This window comes from Colius striatus, chromosome 2 (genome assembly GCF_028858725.1).
Source record: "Colius striatus isolate bColStr4 chromosome 2, bColStr4.1.hap1, whole genome shotgun sequence".
In the NCBI taxonomy this organism is placed as follows: Eukaryota; Metazoa; Chordata; class Aves; order Coliiformes; family Coliidae; genus Colius; species Colius striatus.
The window spans coordinates 80,013,502-80,033,888 of NC_084760.1; the positions used below are offsets into that span (position 1 = coordinate 80,013,502).

At 34.8% G+C, this 20,387-nt stretch overlaps 1 protein-coding gene across 1 annotated transcript in view; it reads right to left on the bottom strand.

Moving 5' to 3' along the window:
• Positions 1–20,387, bottom strand: part of KIF6 (kinesin family member 6) — a 154,672-nt gene that overhangs the window by 118,278 nt on the left and 16,007 nt on the right. The window contains exons 4-6 of the mRNA XM_061989631.1: positions 16,680–16,827; positions 12,828–12,937; positions 3,924–4,053 (exon numbers count right to left, since the gene is read on the bottom strand). Coding sequence (XP_061845615.1) covers positions 3,924–4,053; positions 12,828–12,937; positions 16,680–16,827 — 388 coding nt within the window. The remainder of the gene's footprint in view (positions 1–3,923; positions 4,054–12,827; positions 12,938–16,679; positions 16,828–20,387) is intronic.

Sequence of the window (20,387 nt, forward strand, 5' to 3'; positions counted from 1 at the left end):
CTGACTAGCCGAGGCATAAATGAAGAAATTATTGCATTTTTCTCATCATCCTGTTCTGTGTTTTTCTTTTTACTTTGTCTGTTCTGATTCTAGTTGGTAGTAAACTAATCTTTTTTTTTTTTTTCCCTAAGTCAAGTAGTCAAGTCTGTTTTGCCCTTTACCATAATTAGCATGTGAGCCTCCCCTGCCCTTGGTTTGATTGACAAGGCCCTTGGGTATCTTTTCTCCTCTCATCTCTCTGGGTCCTCCATCATCTTAAGGCAGGTGGAGGTGTTTAAGGAGGGATGAGGAAGAGGCTGTGAAGTGCTTCATTGCAAGCTGGGGCTGAACCACAACAATTCTCTAAATCAAAGAAGTTGAGGCATAAGAGATTGTTATAAGACGGTTATAAGAGATTGCCATCACAAGAAATTAGAAAGATATATTAAATCTACCAAAAGAAATTGTTTGTGAACAGTACTTAAATGGACAAACGCTTATTACTGTACATGAGTTTTTTTACGTGCTGTTGGTGCTGCCATCTGTCATATGTACAAATTTGTAATTGTATAATTTTGTAATCCTTCATTTGCACGTATTTGAGATATTTAAATACTAAAGTTGGATTTTTTTTAAAAAGTGACTTTTTAATAGTTTTGCTGAAATTCATAGGCATTCATTTGTAACAAGAAATGGTGTTTTATGGAAAAACAAACAAAAATATAGACCTCACAGTTGGAAGAGCTGCCAGCAAAAGAATCAGTTTTCTGCCTATTTCTCCCCAGTAAAATATAAGTGACAAAAAGTTCCTATTTGGATTTTTAGATTATGAAATGTTTGTGCACAGATGTCTCTCATCTTATTCTACATCTTGTAGTACGGATCAAAACTAGAGCAAAGGGTTGGTCTTATATTAACCTCTAAACCAATCCTGCACAAATTAGATTATTTGTTTCTTTTTTCCTTCTCATGAGCTATATGGTTATGCATGGGAAAGAAATATTTGGTTGTAAAAAATCCCTTAGGTTCTGACACTTGATGAATTAATGTAGCCTACAGAATGCTTTTAATATTATAATCACTTTCTTTTCAGCACAGTCAGTATTAAGGCAAAATGCAGCCCTCAAAATGACAAGTCAGTCTCCACTAGCAGAGGCATTGCAAAAAATTGCATAGTCATTCTTATTTTAAAAATGGTACTACAACTCTTTAAAGAAGAGTTATCTCAAGGGTACAGCAAGATTAGATTGCAATTTTAGAGGTCACAGATTTCATTTGTGATCCTTGAGCGTCACCTTAGTTTTTCCACAGCCTACCTCCTCATCTATGTTCTAAAAAATATGTATCTCTGAAGAAGTTACAATTGATGTCATAAGTCCTCTTCCATAGACCTCTACATTAATCTCTCACTTCTACAAACACTATTTTCTCATTCTGATAAGCCATCATATAAAGTACCAAAAGCCAAAAATGCCAAATGATAATGAGTGATAAATTTTGTAATGCCTAAGAGGAGGCAGTGTTCAGTAAACTCACAACTACACTTTAACACACCTGCTGCAACTGCAAAGGAGCAATGTGTGATATTAACTAACTAAATAAAACCTCTACAATGAAATGAATCTCATTTGAAGTTTTCAGAATCATATTGGCATGCAGACTAAGCAAAGTAAATAGTTGCAATGAGTGGCATTTCTTCCAAGCAAGTATTCTCTGCACTTCTTACTCTTCATTGAAGATCAATGAAATGATAACTTTATAGTGTTTATATAACAAAAAACTTGCTGTGTCAAAAGTAGCAAAACTGACAGTGGCACAGCATTTGCTAACCCAAGCCACTCAGTTTAGTCACTTCTCTACTACTGGGGTCTCACACATTCTAATTCCTGTTGTTATATTTTTTAACAAGTACTAGCATGCCCTGAATAAAACTACCAAGTTTTAAAGTAGGTTAAATAATAAGACTAAACATAAACTACAGTAGATTTTTCTTCACATAATGCAGTGAAGTCATGAAGTCACTTTGTCACATGAGATTTCACAATAAAAATTTGCCAAGGTTAAAAAAAGCATCTAAGCAAATTCATGTAATGAAAAAAATACAAGAAAAGTTATTAGCTATAAATAATATGAGGAGGTTTGGGTTATTTTTCTAAAAAAGTATAATTATTTACTTGGTTTATCCTTTACTCCTTTCTATATATTTGTTATTGACCCTTGTTCAAAATGGAAAGCTGGAACAGTCATCTTTGGTTTGATCCATTAAGAATATTCTTTTAGTTTTATCATTACTTCATCTTGACCTTAAACGACGCACCATCTTCCTTCTTTTTCTTCTGCTATTTCATCTGCTACTTTTCATGAAATTCAGTGTTTGGTATATATTTTTTCTTTAGGGAACATTTTCCAAACATGTAACACAATTGCCCTTTACAATTGCTGATTTATGACCCTGTCAGCCAGCAGCACACCATTCTTTATTCTGTCTCATTTTCATACACAGCTTCTCTCAATTGATATTTCCTGAAGATCTTCCTTCATGTGATGATTTTTCTTTTCCTATTTTAATTACCAAGTATCACGACAGGTTTCCAGGCTTCTAAATTCAATGTCATCATTTTGTTGTATTACACCTCTTCAAGTTCCTCTTCTCTAAACTGTGTTATTTTTCCCACTTCAATATCATGAAATTTTTTTCTTGCCTCAATATTCATATTTACTAACAGTCCTTAAGTACAGCTGGATTATGTCTTGCCTTCAAATCGTTCTGCCTCTCAAAAGGTCACTGCTAAACTAGTCTCCCTTGAGAAAGAGAACACAAATCAGGTTTTGTGTCTATTTACACTTTGTAATTAAATGCTTTTTCCTCTGCCCCATTGTACATGGTCAGCCAATCAGGAACAGAGCGCAACTCGACTATGTCATTTACTTTAAATGTCTTTCTCACCATTGATTTATTATACATCTTTTTGGTTAGACAGAGGAAGAAAATCCACAGATTTCTAAAAGAGAATTAGCTGTACTGTAGTAAAGACACACTGACAGTGCTCACATTGTAGAAGACGCTTTGAATATTTCCATTCCAAGTATGAAGAGAAGGAAAAAAAAACACATAGATTTTGGATATGGCAACATTTCATTTGGATTTTCCAGAATCAGTAAAAATATCTTTATCTTTGCATATTGGCAAATATTTATTTAGAAGGAACCATTTAACTCTTTCTTTAACTACTTCAAAACAATACAGTACTCCCGTGGGAATGTTTGACAATGCTTTGTAAGGCCATATTTTCTAGTCTGTATTTTGTATATATGTTGATACATGCCACATTCAAAAGTCAGTCTATGGTTTCTGAGAAATTTTTTCTTACTTATTTTAATTCCAGCCAGTTATAACATCAATAACACCAACCAGATTCACTAAGGAAAAAACAGAAAGCACTTTGAAAAATAAATGCTATCATCAGAGAAGTGATTATGTAACTTCACTGTGAGGGCCTACAAGAAAGTTGGAGAGGAAGATTTTACATAGGCATGTAGTGATAGGATAGGGGTTAATAGCTTTTACCTGAAAGAGAATAGATTTAGATGAGGTATTAAGATGTAGTTCTTCACTGTGAAGGTGGTGAGGCAGTGGAACAGGTTGTCCAGAGAGGCTGTGAATGCCCCATCCCTGACAATGTTAAAGGCCAGGTTAGATGGGCCTTTGAGCAACCCAGGCAAGTGGAACTTTTCCTTGCCCATGTCAAGCGGGTTGGAATGAGACGACCTTTAAGGTCCCTTCCAACCCAAATCGTTCAGTGATTCTATGACTATGGAAATACACTCAGAAAGAAGATAGTTATTCATTTATCTCCAAAGATTTCCAAAATATACATCTTATGTTGAAAAATTGATGACCATTTGAGCTCTGTGATGTTAGATTTTGTAGCAGCAATTCTCACCTCAGCAATCATTCTGTTAGTATCTCCCAAGAAAAGTAGGTTTAAGGCTTCCTCTTCGTTGGTTGCTTGCTGAAGAGACAAATTTTTCAGATGAATGTTCTGATCAGGGTCTTCCATTATTGTAACTTTGCTACATTGGAAAAAAAAAAAGAAAACTAGAATTGTTGTAAGGCAGTCTTTGTTCTGTACTTTCAATTTCAATTGTGCCTAAAAATGACATCTAAAGCCCAAAACTAATAATAAAGACTAAAACCATGAAGAGTAAAGGAAGTATATTAAAGGAAGTGCTGATCTTTGTTTTACTATCACTTTCTTCTTATCCCTTTATTATAAACCTGCACATAGAATAGCTATATTAAAAGCTGCAACTACTAGCTTTGGGATTTTTTTTTAATGAGGTATAGTAAAATCTTCAGAGCAAGAGGTTAAAGGAATCATCACAAACAAATAATAATTAGGTGTTTGCCATGGAATATTTTGCATGGAATATTTCAGAATCAACACATCTGTAGTTAACATGTTTATAATAACTTTCCATTTCTCAAGATTATTTCTTCTTCATTCTTCATAAATGGTAATAGCTACAAATGTAAATGATCCCTTTCTTAAAAGCAAGGAAGTGGAATGATTGTAATTATTTCCACCAATGTTAAAAATGATCTTGATTGTACTTCTTTAACCCTTAAAAGCTGAGAAAAATGAAGTTAGATGGAAGTAGCAAGAGTATGGCAAAAGCACCAGGAGAACTATTCATGAAAGTCAGACAGTTGCATCACCGGATTTGGAAAACTCCAGAGTCAAGACACTGTTAAAATTGAAGTACACCACTTCTGAGGGATAAATGACATGTCCTTCAGGGTAAATTTCATGTTTTAAGGTAATTTACAAGAAGTAAATTATAATATTTTTAAAATTTGCAAGATTGTGGGTTTTTTCTCCCTGTAAGTATAAATAATACTTCATATATCTACGTGTATGTATATACATGTATAAATTTCTATACATAATTTTTTTTTCTCATATTCTTCAAGGTTAACCACAAGAGGGAGTATGGGGCTTGACTTTTTATCTCTAGATAGTTCTTGCATATTAATTAGTCCAAGTTGCCTCACAAAACCACACAGGTTGGGTTTTCTATGTTCTGCTTTGCTTGCCTCTTTTTCCCCAAAATTGAGAGAATCTAATTGAGCAGCTAAGCAGCATTCTAGAGTATTACTATTTAGTAACACTAGCATTACTCTTAATTATTAGGGAAGTAGTTCAGCCTCTGATGGTCAAAATATTGGAATGGATACACAGAAACAATCTGAGCACATTGCAATATACTCACTATTTCAAGTTAAAAAACGAACGTGAAGTACACATAATGCTGGTTTAGTAGTTATAGCAATGGTTTTTCAAAGTATGATCACCTCCCTCTTACAGTCTTATTTTTATATGGTAAGACAGCACAAGTATAGTCACAAAACTCTGCTTCCCCCATTCAGAGTATAAACCCAAAACCATAATTCTGCTCTTATATAACAATGTTTTGATCACATCAAGTTGTATTCTGTCCGGAATTCCATCTATGCATCTATCACATTCTAAACCCCAGAGGGATTCTGATGATAGTATGATGCTTTGGTTAATTTTAGTATTTTTAAATGATATGATAAGCATAATTTACTTCTTTTTATAATTTACAAAAACAATGTTGCTTTCCTATGCACATTTGGCATAGTATTTATCTTCTAAGAATCTCATCAGACTACATTGTTACCAATAGTTATAAATAATTTCCAGACAATGAAGATATTAGTTTGGACAAAAAGCTATGGATGATTATTATATCATAAAAGGAGACAGTGGGGACATCATAAACCAGTGACGGTCTCCTATACTGCGGCCTTGAAGCTATTTGGAGAATTTCCAGATGGAAGTCTAAAATTGCTCATCTTAAGAGGCATCTGTCAAAACTTCCTCAGAAAGACATGTTACAAAATGACAACAAAATTATTTAATTTATACTGCTATAAAGTTAGAATATGATCATAGATTTCTATAGAACATTCTCTGTATTAGTGAAATCTATCAATTTCATAGCCTTAACTTGGATCTTGGAGTGGAAAAGCTCTGTTAAATAATCCATAATGACTGAAAGAAGACAGAGACAAGGTTTTGTTTTCTTTATAAACAAAGAATCTTTTCCATTTGGCTCAGTCAATGGAATTTGTAGCTGACTAGGAAACCTGGAGGATGTGATCAAACTTTTTCTATATTGCTATCAAATCAGGCCCTTTCCTGCACCAGCTGCCATTAATACAAAGGAGTCTTATACATTGAATGCTTTCATTTATTAATTTCCTGTTACTGGAAAACAATGAAGTTAAAGCTTCCTTTGATTAATTAATGTAGTTTAATTAATTTGTGTAGTGAAATTTTTTTTAAAAAATTGGAAAACAAATGACAATTTAAAGAATCAAGTTTCCTATGATTATATGTCTCTAGCATTTAGAATTGAACAAATTTAAAATAACCTAAAAAACTTTATAAGCATTTAAAAATTAATCATAACAATGCAAACAAATAATACATGAGGACACATATCTTTTGTGACAACACATTAGCAGAATATAGTGACACTAGTTCAGCATGAAGACACTATATAGCCAAGAATAACTTTAGGAAAAAGTTAAAAGAGAAAAGCAGCAAACAAGGCTCTTGGAGTTTGTCCAGAAGAACAAAATAAACTAATAGATAATTACAGCTAATCTTTGTAAAGTGCCAAGGACCTCTAGGTTTTAAGAATGACCAATACCATCATTTTATATATCATCCCCCAAAAATTATCGTTCAGAAGTATAGCTCTCTGAATACCACGTCAGAAGACATTGTCATCACTAATTCAAGTGGTAAGGTTAAGAGTCCAGCAGCACAGCTTTCAGTAGCATATCAGACTTTCCATTCAAGTACAGACCTAGACTATAATCTCCTTAGCTTGTGAGATATGACAGAACTATGAGATGAGTAAGTATTGCTGCAGGCTGCTCTCCTGACACATTGTGATAGGAAACCCTTCCCACTGTCTCCAGTGAATTCTACATGAGAAACAAGAAAAACAGAGTTTGCTTGTTCTACAGGTGTATTGATAGTGACAGAGAGACTGTTGAGCATTTAGTAGTTAGTGATTCACATCTCAGTTAATGTGAGAAGGTCCAGGCTGTGCTGTGCTGTACACACAGCCCATCATTCAGGCCTGTGTCATGCTGCACTAACCCCTTAGCTGCAGGATAAATTCTGCTAGGTCACTGTAACAAGAGAGCTCCCAGGCAGCACACACCTGGTAATCACCTGACTGACCTTGCCTTTGTCAAAAAGTGCTGCAAGGAATTTCTATACTAGTTTGAATGACTAAAAGAGAAAGCTTGTCCCCATGGTCAGGATCTGTGCTGCTCTGTGCAGTGTGCTGTGAAGAAATTCAGTCAGGCTACGTCTGAGGCTGTATGAACGCAAGGTGCCTGGCATTCAATGTGACGTAAGATTTATTGTCATCTATATTCCTCTTGTTATCCTGTCTTATTAAAGCAGGTCCCTTATTAAGCTATTTGCTGTTAGGCCCTTCTTACTGAGAACTGGAAAGAGCCCCGCACCAGCTCCCCTCTCTTCCCTCATCCCACTGTGCAGAGCAAGGAGTCAGAACTGAAATTGAAACCGTGGTTCATGTACAAACAAAACATATAAGATTGTTGGAATCTGAAGGCAACTGCAACAATTTCACTCATAAAAAATATTTGTTACATAATACTTTGATATTCAAAGGTAAAGTTGCCTTGAATAGCAATAATCTGTATGGGATTAATTTACTCATTCATTGCCTTTATAAAAGTCACCTTAGAAAGGTTTTGCTGATTTCTTCCTAATGGTTTTCAACAAACAAATAAAAATAAAAATATATAGAAAATGGATAGAAATAAACAATAGACAATGTATGCTGAAGTTATTTTAAACAATTAAAGTGTACTTTTTATGAACTGTAATGAACAAAACATAATCTCTGAAGAACTGATTTGAAACAGTTTTCAGCTGTCTCCTCATTAACAGATAGAAAAGGTTAGGTTTACAAACCTTGACATTCTCCTGATCTTTAGTATTTAGTAGTAACACACTGAACACTTCATTTTGAAAGAATGAATTTCATACTAAAAGTTTGAGCCAAAAGGATTCTTAACCTTAGAAATCTTGAAACACTGGCAATTTTTGGAACGCTGAAAATATAGTTCTTAAAGATCTCTGGATAGTGGTTGTAGGCACAAATGTGGCTTGGACCAGACAGCTTGAATAAAGATGGTAGGGACAAGTTAATGCAGCTGGCAAGCTACTTCCAATTATCAGAAACAGATGCTGCAAGTTAATCAATTGGGACCTGGGTGATCTCATGGGCAGAAGCATATAAGGAGGTAGCTAGCAAAGGAAGGGTGGTTTTGAGTCAACTCTGTTGGTTGTACTATGTTGCCTATGTATGTCTCTGCATGTGCATTACCTAGACTCTCTACATCTTTGAATGAATATTGCTTGCACCACTACAATAGGTGGCTAGTTTCTAGATTCCGTAACTGGTACAGCTATTAAAAAGAGGAAGGAAATCAAATTGAATAAAATATATTTCCTATGTGTTGAAAATTACTCCTTTAGCTTTGGAGGTTTTTTACTCCTTTGTTAAGCAGACAGGAATTATTATACTACTTGGTTTGCATGTGAGCAGTTTGGTAATTCATAAAGTCCTTGGAGAGCAATGGAGAAGTAGAAGGATTTCAAACCCAAACTTAGTTGGTGTATAAATATCTGTACCTATTAGAAATAGGATATGAATTTATGTATGCATATTAAAAAGGTATACATATATCTACATATGCTTACATAAATAATTATGCTGTCATATAAATCTACTTATCTATCTATCTATGCATATTTGAATTGCATTCACACATTTGTCAGGAATTTACTTCCAGAAAAAGTAGTGATTTTTTTATGAGAGCTTCTTCCTTTCTCATTTGAGGGACGCTAATGAAATGATTAAACACTATTAAGATGAAAATTTAATAGTCTACAGAATGTACAAAGGATAGCTACACACAAAACTTTGATGTCAGGAGCTGAAATTCCAAATCTAGTAATGCAATAATTACATGTAGTGGGCAATTCTAAAAATTTTTATTATTCACTTTCCCTTAAACATCTAATACAATTTTAATACTATCAACAAGTCTGTTGTGTGCTTTTCATAACTTTAATACCTGAATGCTATTACTTTGTGTTTATTTTTCCATTGAACTGATAAAATGAATTAATAAATACAGTTTGTAACACTGAAGTACATGTGTTTGATTCAAATTGCACTCCCTTCATTTGCAGGTATAATGGATAACAATACTGCTCTAAACAAACTTGTGTACTTTACAAGGCTACCTTTTAGTTAGCCTGAAATGACACGCTTTTTCAACACTCCTTTTATTCATCTTACATACTTGGGAGAGTATTGTCACCAACTGCTAATATTTACCCAAGCATAAACAAAACACATTTGGCTTTGTATGTTGCTTGAAACATTGATGATCCACTATAGAGTTCAACAGGAAATTATGCATAATATGACCCTTTTAAAATATCAGAAAAGTACGTTTGTTTTAATATTCTCATTAAATATATGCTTTCAAACAAACTTGAAGAAGTTATTCTGTATTTTGCTTACTACCACTAAAATGTTAAAAGCTATTAAGCACAGAGAATTCTTGGAAAAACAAAATATATATTAGGTTAAAAAATCCTGCCACATTTTAAAATATGTATTTACTATTTACTTACGTGCTACTACTACTGATGTCTGTGTCATTTATAAAAATTAACCAAGTGTACCCTCAGCAAATTTGCTGATGACATCAAACTGGGAGGACTGGCTGATTCCCCAGAAGGCTGTGCTGCCATTCAGCGGGATCTCAACTGGCTTGAGATTGGGCAGGGAGGAACCTCATGAGATTCAACAAGGACAAGTGCAGAGTCCTGCATCTGGGAAGGAACAACCTCATGCACCAATACAGGCTGGGGGTCAAACTGCTGAAAAGCAGCTCTGCAGAGAGAGACCTGGGAGTCCTGGTTGATAATAAGCTAAATATGAGCCAGCAATGTGTCCTCGTGGCCAAGAAGGCCAATGGCATCCTGGGATGCATCAAGAAGAGTGTGGCCAGCAGGTCAAGGGAGGTTATTCTCCCTTTCTGCTCTGCTCTGCCCTGCCCTGCCCTGATGAGGCCTCATTTGGAGTCCTGTGTCCAGTTCTGGGCTCCTCAGCTCAAGAGGGACAGGGAAGTGCTGGAGAGAGTCCAGCACAGGGCCAACAAGATGATCAGAGGTCTGGAACATCTTTCCTATGAGGAAAGGCTGCAGAACTGGGACTGTTTAGTCTGGAGGAGATTGAGGGGTGATCTTATTAACATTTATAAATATCTAAAGGGTGGGTGTCAGGAGGTTGGGACATCCCTTTTTTCTATAGTAGCTAGCAACAGGACAAGGGGTAATGGGACACAAAGAGTTCCACTTAAATATAAGAAAAAACTATTTCACTGTGAGGGAGACGGAGCAGTGGAACAGGCTGCCCAGAGGAGTTGAGGAGTCTCCTTCCTTTGGAGGTCTTCAAGACTTGCCTGGACATGTTCCTATGTGACCTGATCTAAATGAACATGCTTCTGCAGAGGGCTTGGACTAGATGATCTCTAAAGGTCCGTTCCAAACCCTACCATTCTATGATTCTATAATTCTAAGTAACTAAAACATAGTTAAGAAGGTAACTACCGTTTCCTGCAATTTGTTCTCCCTTTTAAGCTCAAACACTATATAATTTAAATATTTTAATTGCCATATTGCTGTTTTAAAAAAAAACCAAAAATATTTTATTAAATAAATGCATCTATGCAATGTTAAATATGAGTGGTGAAGGTATAATTTTAGTGTACAGAACACAGTTTTTTGACAAATGATGTGCTGAAAACAATGACCATGCACAATAAAACCATTAAGCACTTATAAGGATTAGTTACTCCACAGAAAAAAATTTATTGTCTCACTCAAACCCATCCTGCAATGTCATACACTACATAAGATTACAGGTAATTGCGATTATCCCAGTGTGCTTTATCCCTAATTCACAATCACACTATCAACTTTCACATTTTAAAAACAGTTTAATACATAAGAAGGAGTGATTTTTTTGGCTTAACTAAATCACCCTACATAAACTAACCTTGAGATTCTAACAGTCATGATTATTAGTAAATATTCAGAATCTAATATAACACCTAAAATTGGCGTATTTTCCAGGGCATATGACACCCAAATAACTCTTTCAATACAATTTATAAAATTCAATTTAATTCAATTGAATGAATTTAATTTAATAAAATGAATAAATCAAATGAGTGCAACTAAATTATGGCAGATAATGTAAGAAATGAAAGTAATAATTTAATAAACTTGAATAATTTCATAGCATTCATTTTAGTAAGCTGAATAAAAGTGTAACAGACTATTTTTTCTTACACACAGCTGCGAAAAAAATCTGCACCTACAGAACTGGGAACAAAAATTTATCATCCAAATTAGTCCCTGATTTAAAAATTTTTCTCTGCACTGAAAGCAGATAATAAATCAAATTACACTCCTGAACTTTAGCATGAAAGACATCTATAAACACAAAGTCCTTATAGCCCCAATGTGCCATAAATTGCTAAAGTTTAGTTTCATTTTACAGATTAAGAAAGTGAAGCAATGAGACCTATTTACAGCATAGTCTCATCCTTTGAGCTTAGTTGCTGCCTTCTTTATGTCTAGTCTACCTTGTTTTATAAAGATCAATCTTGAAAGTTTTTTGTAGGTATGACCTAGGTGTCATATATTGTGTGGAAAACTAAAGATGTATTTTAACGTGGCTTTGAAGATTTAAAATAAAATAAAATAAAATGGGGCTATTATGTTAATAACACAATTAGATACTTTGTTATAAAATTCTATTGTTTTTCTGTTATTGTCAGTTTTCAGTAGATTTGTTGAGAAAGAAATTTTATGGTTCCCAAGCATTATTTCAGGGCATTTGCAAATACAGTCAATAACTCATTTATACATATTTAATGTTTGGTGAGTTATTTTCGGATTAATACAGACTGCAAACTATTTTTTTTCAGAAGAAACTTAAAACTGGGATTTGAATTTCCTATAAATTATAAGATCTTTAACTTCACCAGGCATATATATTCATGACTAACAAATCTTTATTTACTACTCTTCTGCAAGTATTAGTAGAAGCTAGTATCTTATCAATGAAAATTCTAGCAGTCATCCATTCTGAAGTAAATATATTGTCTACTGAAGTTCCTTGTGTCCTTTTCTAGTTGTTACTTACATTATTTCATAATTGCTTATGCTAGAAAAATAACGCTCCTTGAAGGAAAAGGTCCAAGTAGAAGGGAGTTTTTCTCCCTACTGCTACAAGGAAGTACTACCTGTTACAGATGTCTCTGCTGCACACACACACATGCATACCATATAAATAGACTGAGAAAATCAAATATAGCTTTTCTTGTTTTCAGAGGCTCCAATAGATCTGTTCTGTATAACATTAATATACATTTTTAATACTTTCACCTTCAGTTACTTCCATCTAGTTTCCCTAGCCTATGTATATATATACATACACACACACAGAATGAGAGAAAACTTAAACAGTGTTAATAAAATTGAGGGAAAAAAGTGTTTTGAGTTGATTAACACTGACAGCAGTAGCATATTTTCAAAAGAATTCTCCAAACAATGCAATAGAGCATACAAATATTATCTATTTTGTTGGTTTTGATGATTCTCTGTAGTTTTATTACTTACGGCAAATCTTCCAATCTGGAGGCCTCGTGCCTTGGGTCCAGCAGATCATAACCACATTCATTGTAGATTTCTAAGTAGGAAACATGAGTTGTATACACTTTACTGCTATCCTGGATAACAAAAGACAGAAAAATAGAAAAAAGAAAAAGCTATAAACAGAAGTCAGAGGAAGATCAGAGAATCAATTTATCAGCTTTTACATTGCTTCCTTACTCTCTTTTTCTTTTCATTTTTCATTTTCAATTTGTGATACTTTTGTGTTTTCTGTTAACATATGTATAAAGGCTCAGGAAGAAAAAGAAAAAAACAATGAAAAACTCCAACTAAAACACACAGACACAAAACTCCACAAAACAAAAATCACCTCAAAACTCCACCATGTCCAAGAGTTTAGTTGGGTTTTTTTTATTGGTTCCTTACACCTAGAAAAATCTGTATATAAACAAGGCAGTCTGCTTACAGCACCATGCAATGTGCCATTTTTCACTTCTATGACAAGAAAAGGATGCTATTACAAAAAGGTAAACCCTCATATCATGGATAGAAACACTATGGTTAAAAAAACCCCAAGGAACAACAAAAAAAACAAATGTAAGATTTACTTCATTTAGAAACATGTGATACACAGCTTTTTACTCTATCATAACTTTCAAGCACTGTATATGATGTTGGCTGTTCTCTGTAATCCTCATTTTTTTTGTAAAACACATTGCCAAAATGTAACTTAACACAACTGTGTTTTGGAGACAGAATTTTCTCCTGCCCCAAAGCCAAATCCAAGCAACATAAACCTCAAAATAATGTACTACAACTTCCAAAATAAGAGAAAATTAGTCACTTCTCAGCAGATGAAGCAGCTGTGAAAGCACCTATATCACACTCAAAGCAGGTATTTAATAATCCAGTCCAATACACTTGTTTTGCAAAATACTTTGATATATGAAATTTTCATTTTCATTGAATAGTTACTTCCCATGTTTTTTTTTATTAACAATGATAGTTCACTATTTCAAGGGGCACCACTTAAAAAGCTACGATACAGATAGATGGTAAAAATATTGCAAGGAATTGTTCTAAAAAGAAGTTGCGGAAATAGGATTTCTGAACAATAAATTAAAAGGCGATGCCATTAAAAAATAAAGGGCTTGATGTACTCCTCATTTAGGGTAAAAAGTTTTGTTTCCTTGGTTTCAAATTGCACTGTCTCAGTGCAAGTAGGGGTTTCAAAAGTCTTGTATTTTGTGTCCCTGAATTCAGTTTTGCTTGTTCCACTTAGGATTCAGAGGCTGATGACTCTTCTCCACTATGTCAAGCACTTTCCAAAGCATAGTTATAGATAACAAGAAATAAAACAAGCAAAGGGTATAAAAAGAAAGGCACACAGAAAGATAAAACACCAAGAGAAGAAGCTTTAAGAGGCACCAAGAAAGAAACTGTACAAAACAAAGAGAAAGATTTAGAATCAGGTAAACAGATCTATAACCTTAACTAAGTAGAGTTTTTGATCAAAAAAACTCAGACTGAGAATGGGAGCACAAACATTTTTATTATTATAGCACTATGTGTTGAGAAGGCCTCAAATAAACTAGCTATTTCTCATCCTAGTTTGGTTTTAATTGGCACTAGAGTAGAATGGCAGTGCGCTGACACTGTATATTGATGGCAATTGCAAGATTGTTCACTTTCCATGACAAAATTCCTCCATGGTTTATATGCTACATACACTTAGCTGACAAAGCCATACTTTGAAAGAGCCAAGGTAACTACTTATTATTGTTCACCCTTAATGAGATAGTGCATGTTCATGTGACTAAGACATATGCTCTTACAACTATGAATTGATGCCCTGTATTAAATGAATGACAATATATAAAAGCACAATGTAACAACTGATGTTAACATAAAATAGTATTTAAATTTGTTTGACTAAATAGCTTTTTTAAAATGCGAAGATTATTCTTAAATAGGCCTGCTGGAGTAAATTAAGAGACAAAGCATATTTTATTCCAGATTCCCCTCTTTCTCTCTTTACTTTTGTCTCCTATAGTTACAAAAACACCAGCATGACTGACTGCGTTCACTCATATCAGTATTATAGATACTATAAAAAAATGAAATCTCTTATAAACATAATGAATAATCAATGATCTGCTTACTCTGGCATATCCTTTCACTTTTTAACTCAAACATCAAATTACAATAGTTCTACAACATTCAGCAAGGTTTTGGTTAAGCCAAATCAATATTTATATGAGTGTAGTAACTATTTCTCCACTAGAAGTTTCAGATCTAACTAGTGTTTGGGTACTGATACTGTTTCAAAACCAGACCAAAGGATTTTTTTTCTTCACTTTGGAAAGAATGCGTCAGCAATCATTAATAACAGTGATAACAATAATTACTGACATTTTACTATTTACATCTCTATCTGTTCACATTATACATGTGTAAGTATGATTAAAAAGTGCCTAACAATGTTTCCATCCAACTATATTAAGTGAATGTAACTTTTATTGCTAATATCACATTCATATAAAAGTGCATAATTGGAATTAAAAGGAAAACAGTTGTCATAGTTTGTATGGAGCCACTTTTTCACTTGGTAAGAAGGGGAGGGAGCTGCAGTGTTGGTCTCAGTTCTTGAAATATCTCCTACCTGGACCCACCTCCAGCCCAGCCAGGCCAATCTGGCACCACTGCCATCACTATTTAAGAACGGAAATCTGAGCCAGAAGAGGAGGTGGAGGAGTGGTACTAGATAGAGGTGACCATTCAGATCCCACAGTCAGAGAAGGAGGAAGGAAAGAGGAGCGCTGGACCAGAGACTCCCCCTACAACCTATGGCAAGAACACAGGCTGTGCCCCCACAACCCATGGAGGGCAATGGCAGGACTGAGAGCTACCAGCAGCTCCGAATGAGTGTGCCCAGACGGGCAGGAGACTGTGTGAGCAGGTGGCCATGGTGCAGGCCGTGCTGGAGAGCCTGCGTGCTGCAGAGCAGCCCCACATGAGAGGCAGATAGGAGCTACAGCCTCTGGGATAAATGCATGTCGGAGCAGCCCATGCAGGGCTGCCATGTGTGTGAGGTACCCCATGGACTTGCAGGGAGGACTTGTAAAGAGCTCAGCTGCCCTGAGGAGAGACAAACTCCAGAAGCCATGAGGAATAGACTGACTGAAACCCCCATTCCCTGCCCCTCTGAGCCATTCAGGTGCGGAGGAGATAAAGACACCAGGATCAGGGCTCTAAGCCCAGGAAGATGGGAGAGGAGGGGAGAAGGTGGTCTTAAAGGGTTCTTTGTGCTCTTCATTATTGTACCACTCTGCGTTTTTTTCTGTTTTGGGGTTTTATGTTTTTGGTTGTTGCTAGATTAAATTAATTTCTGTTTTCTTCCCCAAACTGAGTAGACTTGTCTGGTTTACCCAGGACCATAAGTGGCAATTGAGCCCTCCCTGTCCTTTGGGCATTCCAAAGCCCCTTGGTACTTATGGAAAGCGGTGGTCCTTTGTTCCCACAAGGGCCTAAACCAAGACACCCTGTCACGTACAGGGGAAGCTTCTGGCAACTCTTTGTTTAAATAGGCCACTCCTGTAGCTTCCAATTACCAAAATCTGGTCACATAAAACCACTACATGCACCAACTAAAAATAGCATGGTTTTTAAAACCACAAAAACCCCTCCAATGATTTCCATTATTATCAGTCTACTGGAACAAACCAGGCAACGAAAACAACTGCTAACATATTCTTGCGTAAAGTATCATGTCAAGTTAGATATTTTTTTCAGCATTAATTTTAGGGATGCTTCTAGTACTATTATGAAAACACTATTTGTGAAAACAATGTCACTTACCCTCTGTAATTGATCAAAAATATAAGACAGAGTCCTGGGAATGATGCCTCGATCACAGTAACGTTCTGCTCCTCCTGTGATGGTAAAAGTTTTGCCACTGCCTGTCTGACCATACGCAAAGATAGTACCATTATAGCCTGCCAAAACACTACAGAATAAGAAATTGGGTAAATAATTGATATATAAGGCATAACATATTATCCATTACCAACTTTCTACAGAATGAAAACAACACTCCTTAACTACATAGCAGCTGTCTTTAGTAATACAATACACTTCAAGATACATACTCTAGATCAAATGAAATTTAAACTAGAACAGAAGGAATTTTTAATGCCTTGACCTACTCCATTATTAAAGATCATAATTAGTTGATTTTATTTATTTATATTTATATTACATTTGTATATTTTTTCTATCATCGTTTTTGAAAGGATAACATTTTGTCTCTTAAAATACTGTACATGTTAGGAATTGTGACCACTGACACATTACAGCTAAAGAATCTAGAAATATTTCACATACAACTTCATTAATTGTAGCAGAGGAGAATGTGGTGGTTAGAAACTCTTGCAAGAACAGAATCATAACAGAGGTAATTTTTTAATTCTGAGAATACTACTACACTAAACTGTCAGACTATTCCTACTTTGGCTAAGGGTATGCAAGAGAAACCTCTGCTTACATCAGTGTAGTAAAAACTGTATTTACTATGAAAACATCCAAAACACACTGGAAAAAGCAAACACTTCTGTTAGAATTGTGTCTGTACAAGCTTCTGTGGAAAAGCAATAGTAGCTATGCGATGGCATAGCTTGAAATGACATTCAGATTCAATCACCTTTTTTCACATCATTTTCATCTCCTTAAAGAAGTGCCTAACAAAAGTGTAGTTCAAATACCTTTCTCTAATTCACCACGCTCTCACTATTGCCTTTCACCTATTTCCACCAAACATTACATAAGTTTAGTCATAGAATCATAGAATGGTAGGGTTGGAGGGGACCTTTAGAGATCATATAGTCCAATCTCCCTGCAGAAGCAGGTCCACCTAGGTCAGGTTGCACAGGAACGCATCCAGGTGGGTCTTGAAGACCTCCAAGGAAGGAGACTCCAAGACACTTGTATATCTGCACACCGTGGTTAAAATGTGGGACTCAAATGCAACAGACATACAGCTTAGGAGCCAGGGCTGACTAAATGGACTTTTCAAGTTGCAACTCAATATATTTCAATATTTTTGGTCCTGATCTTTTTTATAAAGTAGAAGGCTTTTAGTATAATGAATCACATTAGATTATCAAGTTTTTTTCTTTTTTTTCAGCAGCTATCAATTAAAAAATGTTTCCAGGATTCATCCATCTCAAAATTATTCTACCAAAATTCCAGCATCTCTTGAAAAATATAGGAAGGATTTGAAAACAAATAAAGTAACAAAATAATTATTTTATTGATAAAAATCTATCAGAAGCAAAACCTACTTTTATTTGACTTACTGTGCTCAAGGATCTACTGATTTTGCTAAAGAAAGATAAAAGTTGCAATCATTCTTGTGCATTTTGTTTATTGAAAAAAGTAGAAAGACAAGATTTTAAAAAATAAAAAGGGTGCAAAGAACTCTTGTATAAGAGGTAGATAACCATTTATAGATAGCTGCTGGTCTGGCGCCACAAGAGATGCAATAGTTCTCCAACTTATTAAAGTTTATTTAAAGGTCTGAGTAGTTGCCAAATTGCTTATATTAATCCATTACAGTAAGATGTCAGAGACAAAAACAGAAACGTTGAAAGAAACCACAGTGAACATCTGCTCCCAAAGACGAAAATGCCCAAAGACTGAGTATACATAAATTTTAGATTCCAGATGTTAAAAATCAAAACAATTATTATTATAAAACACCTCATTCTTCTTTCTTCGGAATTTCTAGTGCCCATTGTCACAGTAACTGAATGTTGAAGACAGAAGTGAGTTCTCAGAAGGCAGGGGGCAAAAAGAAGCAAAAGAATCTCAGAGATGGCAGAGTCAAAACAAGCAAAGGGAAATGATTCTTCATGTAAGATGTAGTTAAACTGTGATAATCCTTGCAACAGGATGTTTTGGATGCTAAAAGTTCACATAGGCTGATGCAGACACTAGACCAACTAATGAAAAATTCTCTCTGGGCTACTAGACAGAGAGAAATCAGAAAGTTCCTAAACTGCAAATGACTAGAGGCTAACAGAAAACCTGAGGGAAACAGCTCTACATGTTTACAGTGTTTGAAGGTTTTTTCCACCTAAGCATTGACTGTTAGTCCCTGTGACAGGTAACATACTGGGATAGATGGAACTTTAATCTGACCCAATACAGTTGCTCTTCTTTTTTTTTACATTTCTCCTCTTTGCTCTTTTAGATCTTACATTTTGTGTTGTTTTGTTAATCCTTCCTTTCTTTAAAGTTGTTAGAAGTATATGTTTTAAATTACTGTAATATGGCTCCTACAGAAAGGTGTATTTAGCAATGTGTCTAAAAAGTGATAAAGATGTGGTCACAGACTAATTACTTGAGGTGTCTGTATTTCACAAAAAGCTGTTGATAGAGATCACCACAGATATAAAAATAGGATAAAATGGCACATGCCATACATGGTCAAAACAGCTACAAAAGTCAGTGAATTTCCTTTGTGTTATTTGATTCATATATTTCTTATATTTGATGCAGAACATCAGCACAGATCTGAAACATGAACACATCAGTGTCAATAACGTATTCTCTCAGTGTAATGTAATTATAGGTAATATTAATATTGCATTCCACAGATGATCTATGAAAGTGCTGGTTATGATTCCACAATTGAGTTCCACTTTAAAATCTAAGATGAAAGTAATTCTTCTTATATATATATCTCTCTCTCTCTCTATATATATACACACACATGTGTGTAAAAATATATAGATTTACACCCTGAAAATATGTACAGCACTACAGAGTGTACAGAGTGTATTAAAACTACCAAGCCAATTTAAGAAAAGCCTGCTTGAGGTACTAAGGAAGCATGTCATCAAAGAGGATGACCAATAATATCAGTGAAACTGCTGGCAAAGCCTTGTAACAGTGAAGTACAAACCCATGAAGACAGGATGGAGAATAAATTCCCTCTCTAACTCTAAGAAGAAAACCATCATTATAAATGACAAGGAATGAGAAGCTCAATAAGGACTGATGGAGCTACTTAGGCTCAGAAGGAAGCTGAAGAAAACAAAGAGTTAAACTTCTGAAATAAACAGAACTAAAGCTTCTGTATACATATATGTTTATGAAAGAAAAAATTTTTTAAATGAAGATATGTAACCACCAATCTCAGAATATTCTGAATATTGGTCAATATCAATTTTGATATATGTGATAAAGTCTGCATGAATTACGTAATATCAAATCCATGCCTGATGTTACAAACTCACACGTCTTTTAAGGAACTTCTCTTGGAATCAGTGGGAATATAGGATGTTTTAGCAATGAGGCTTGCGGAGAAATTGTTATTATAGCAAATACTTGCTAAAGATATATTTTGCTCTTTTTCCCCTTCTAAGAACTTCAAGTTATTTTTTTACTTTATCAATCTCATTTTAGTTTATTATCTCAAGGAGTTTTACACCAAAATCATAACCATATACATAGGTGGACCAATGCCCACTCAAACAATAAATCAGTTAAAACTATACTTAATTA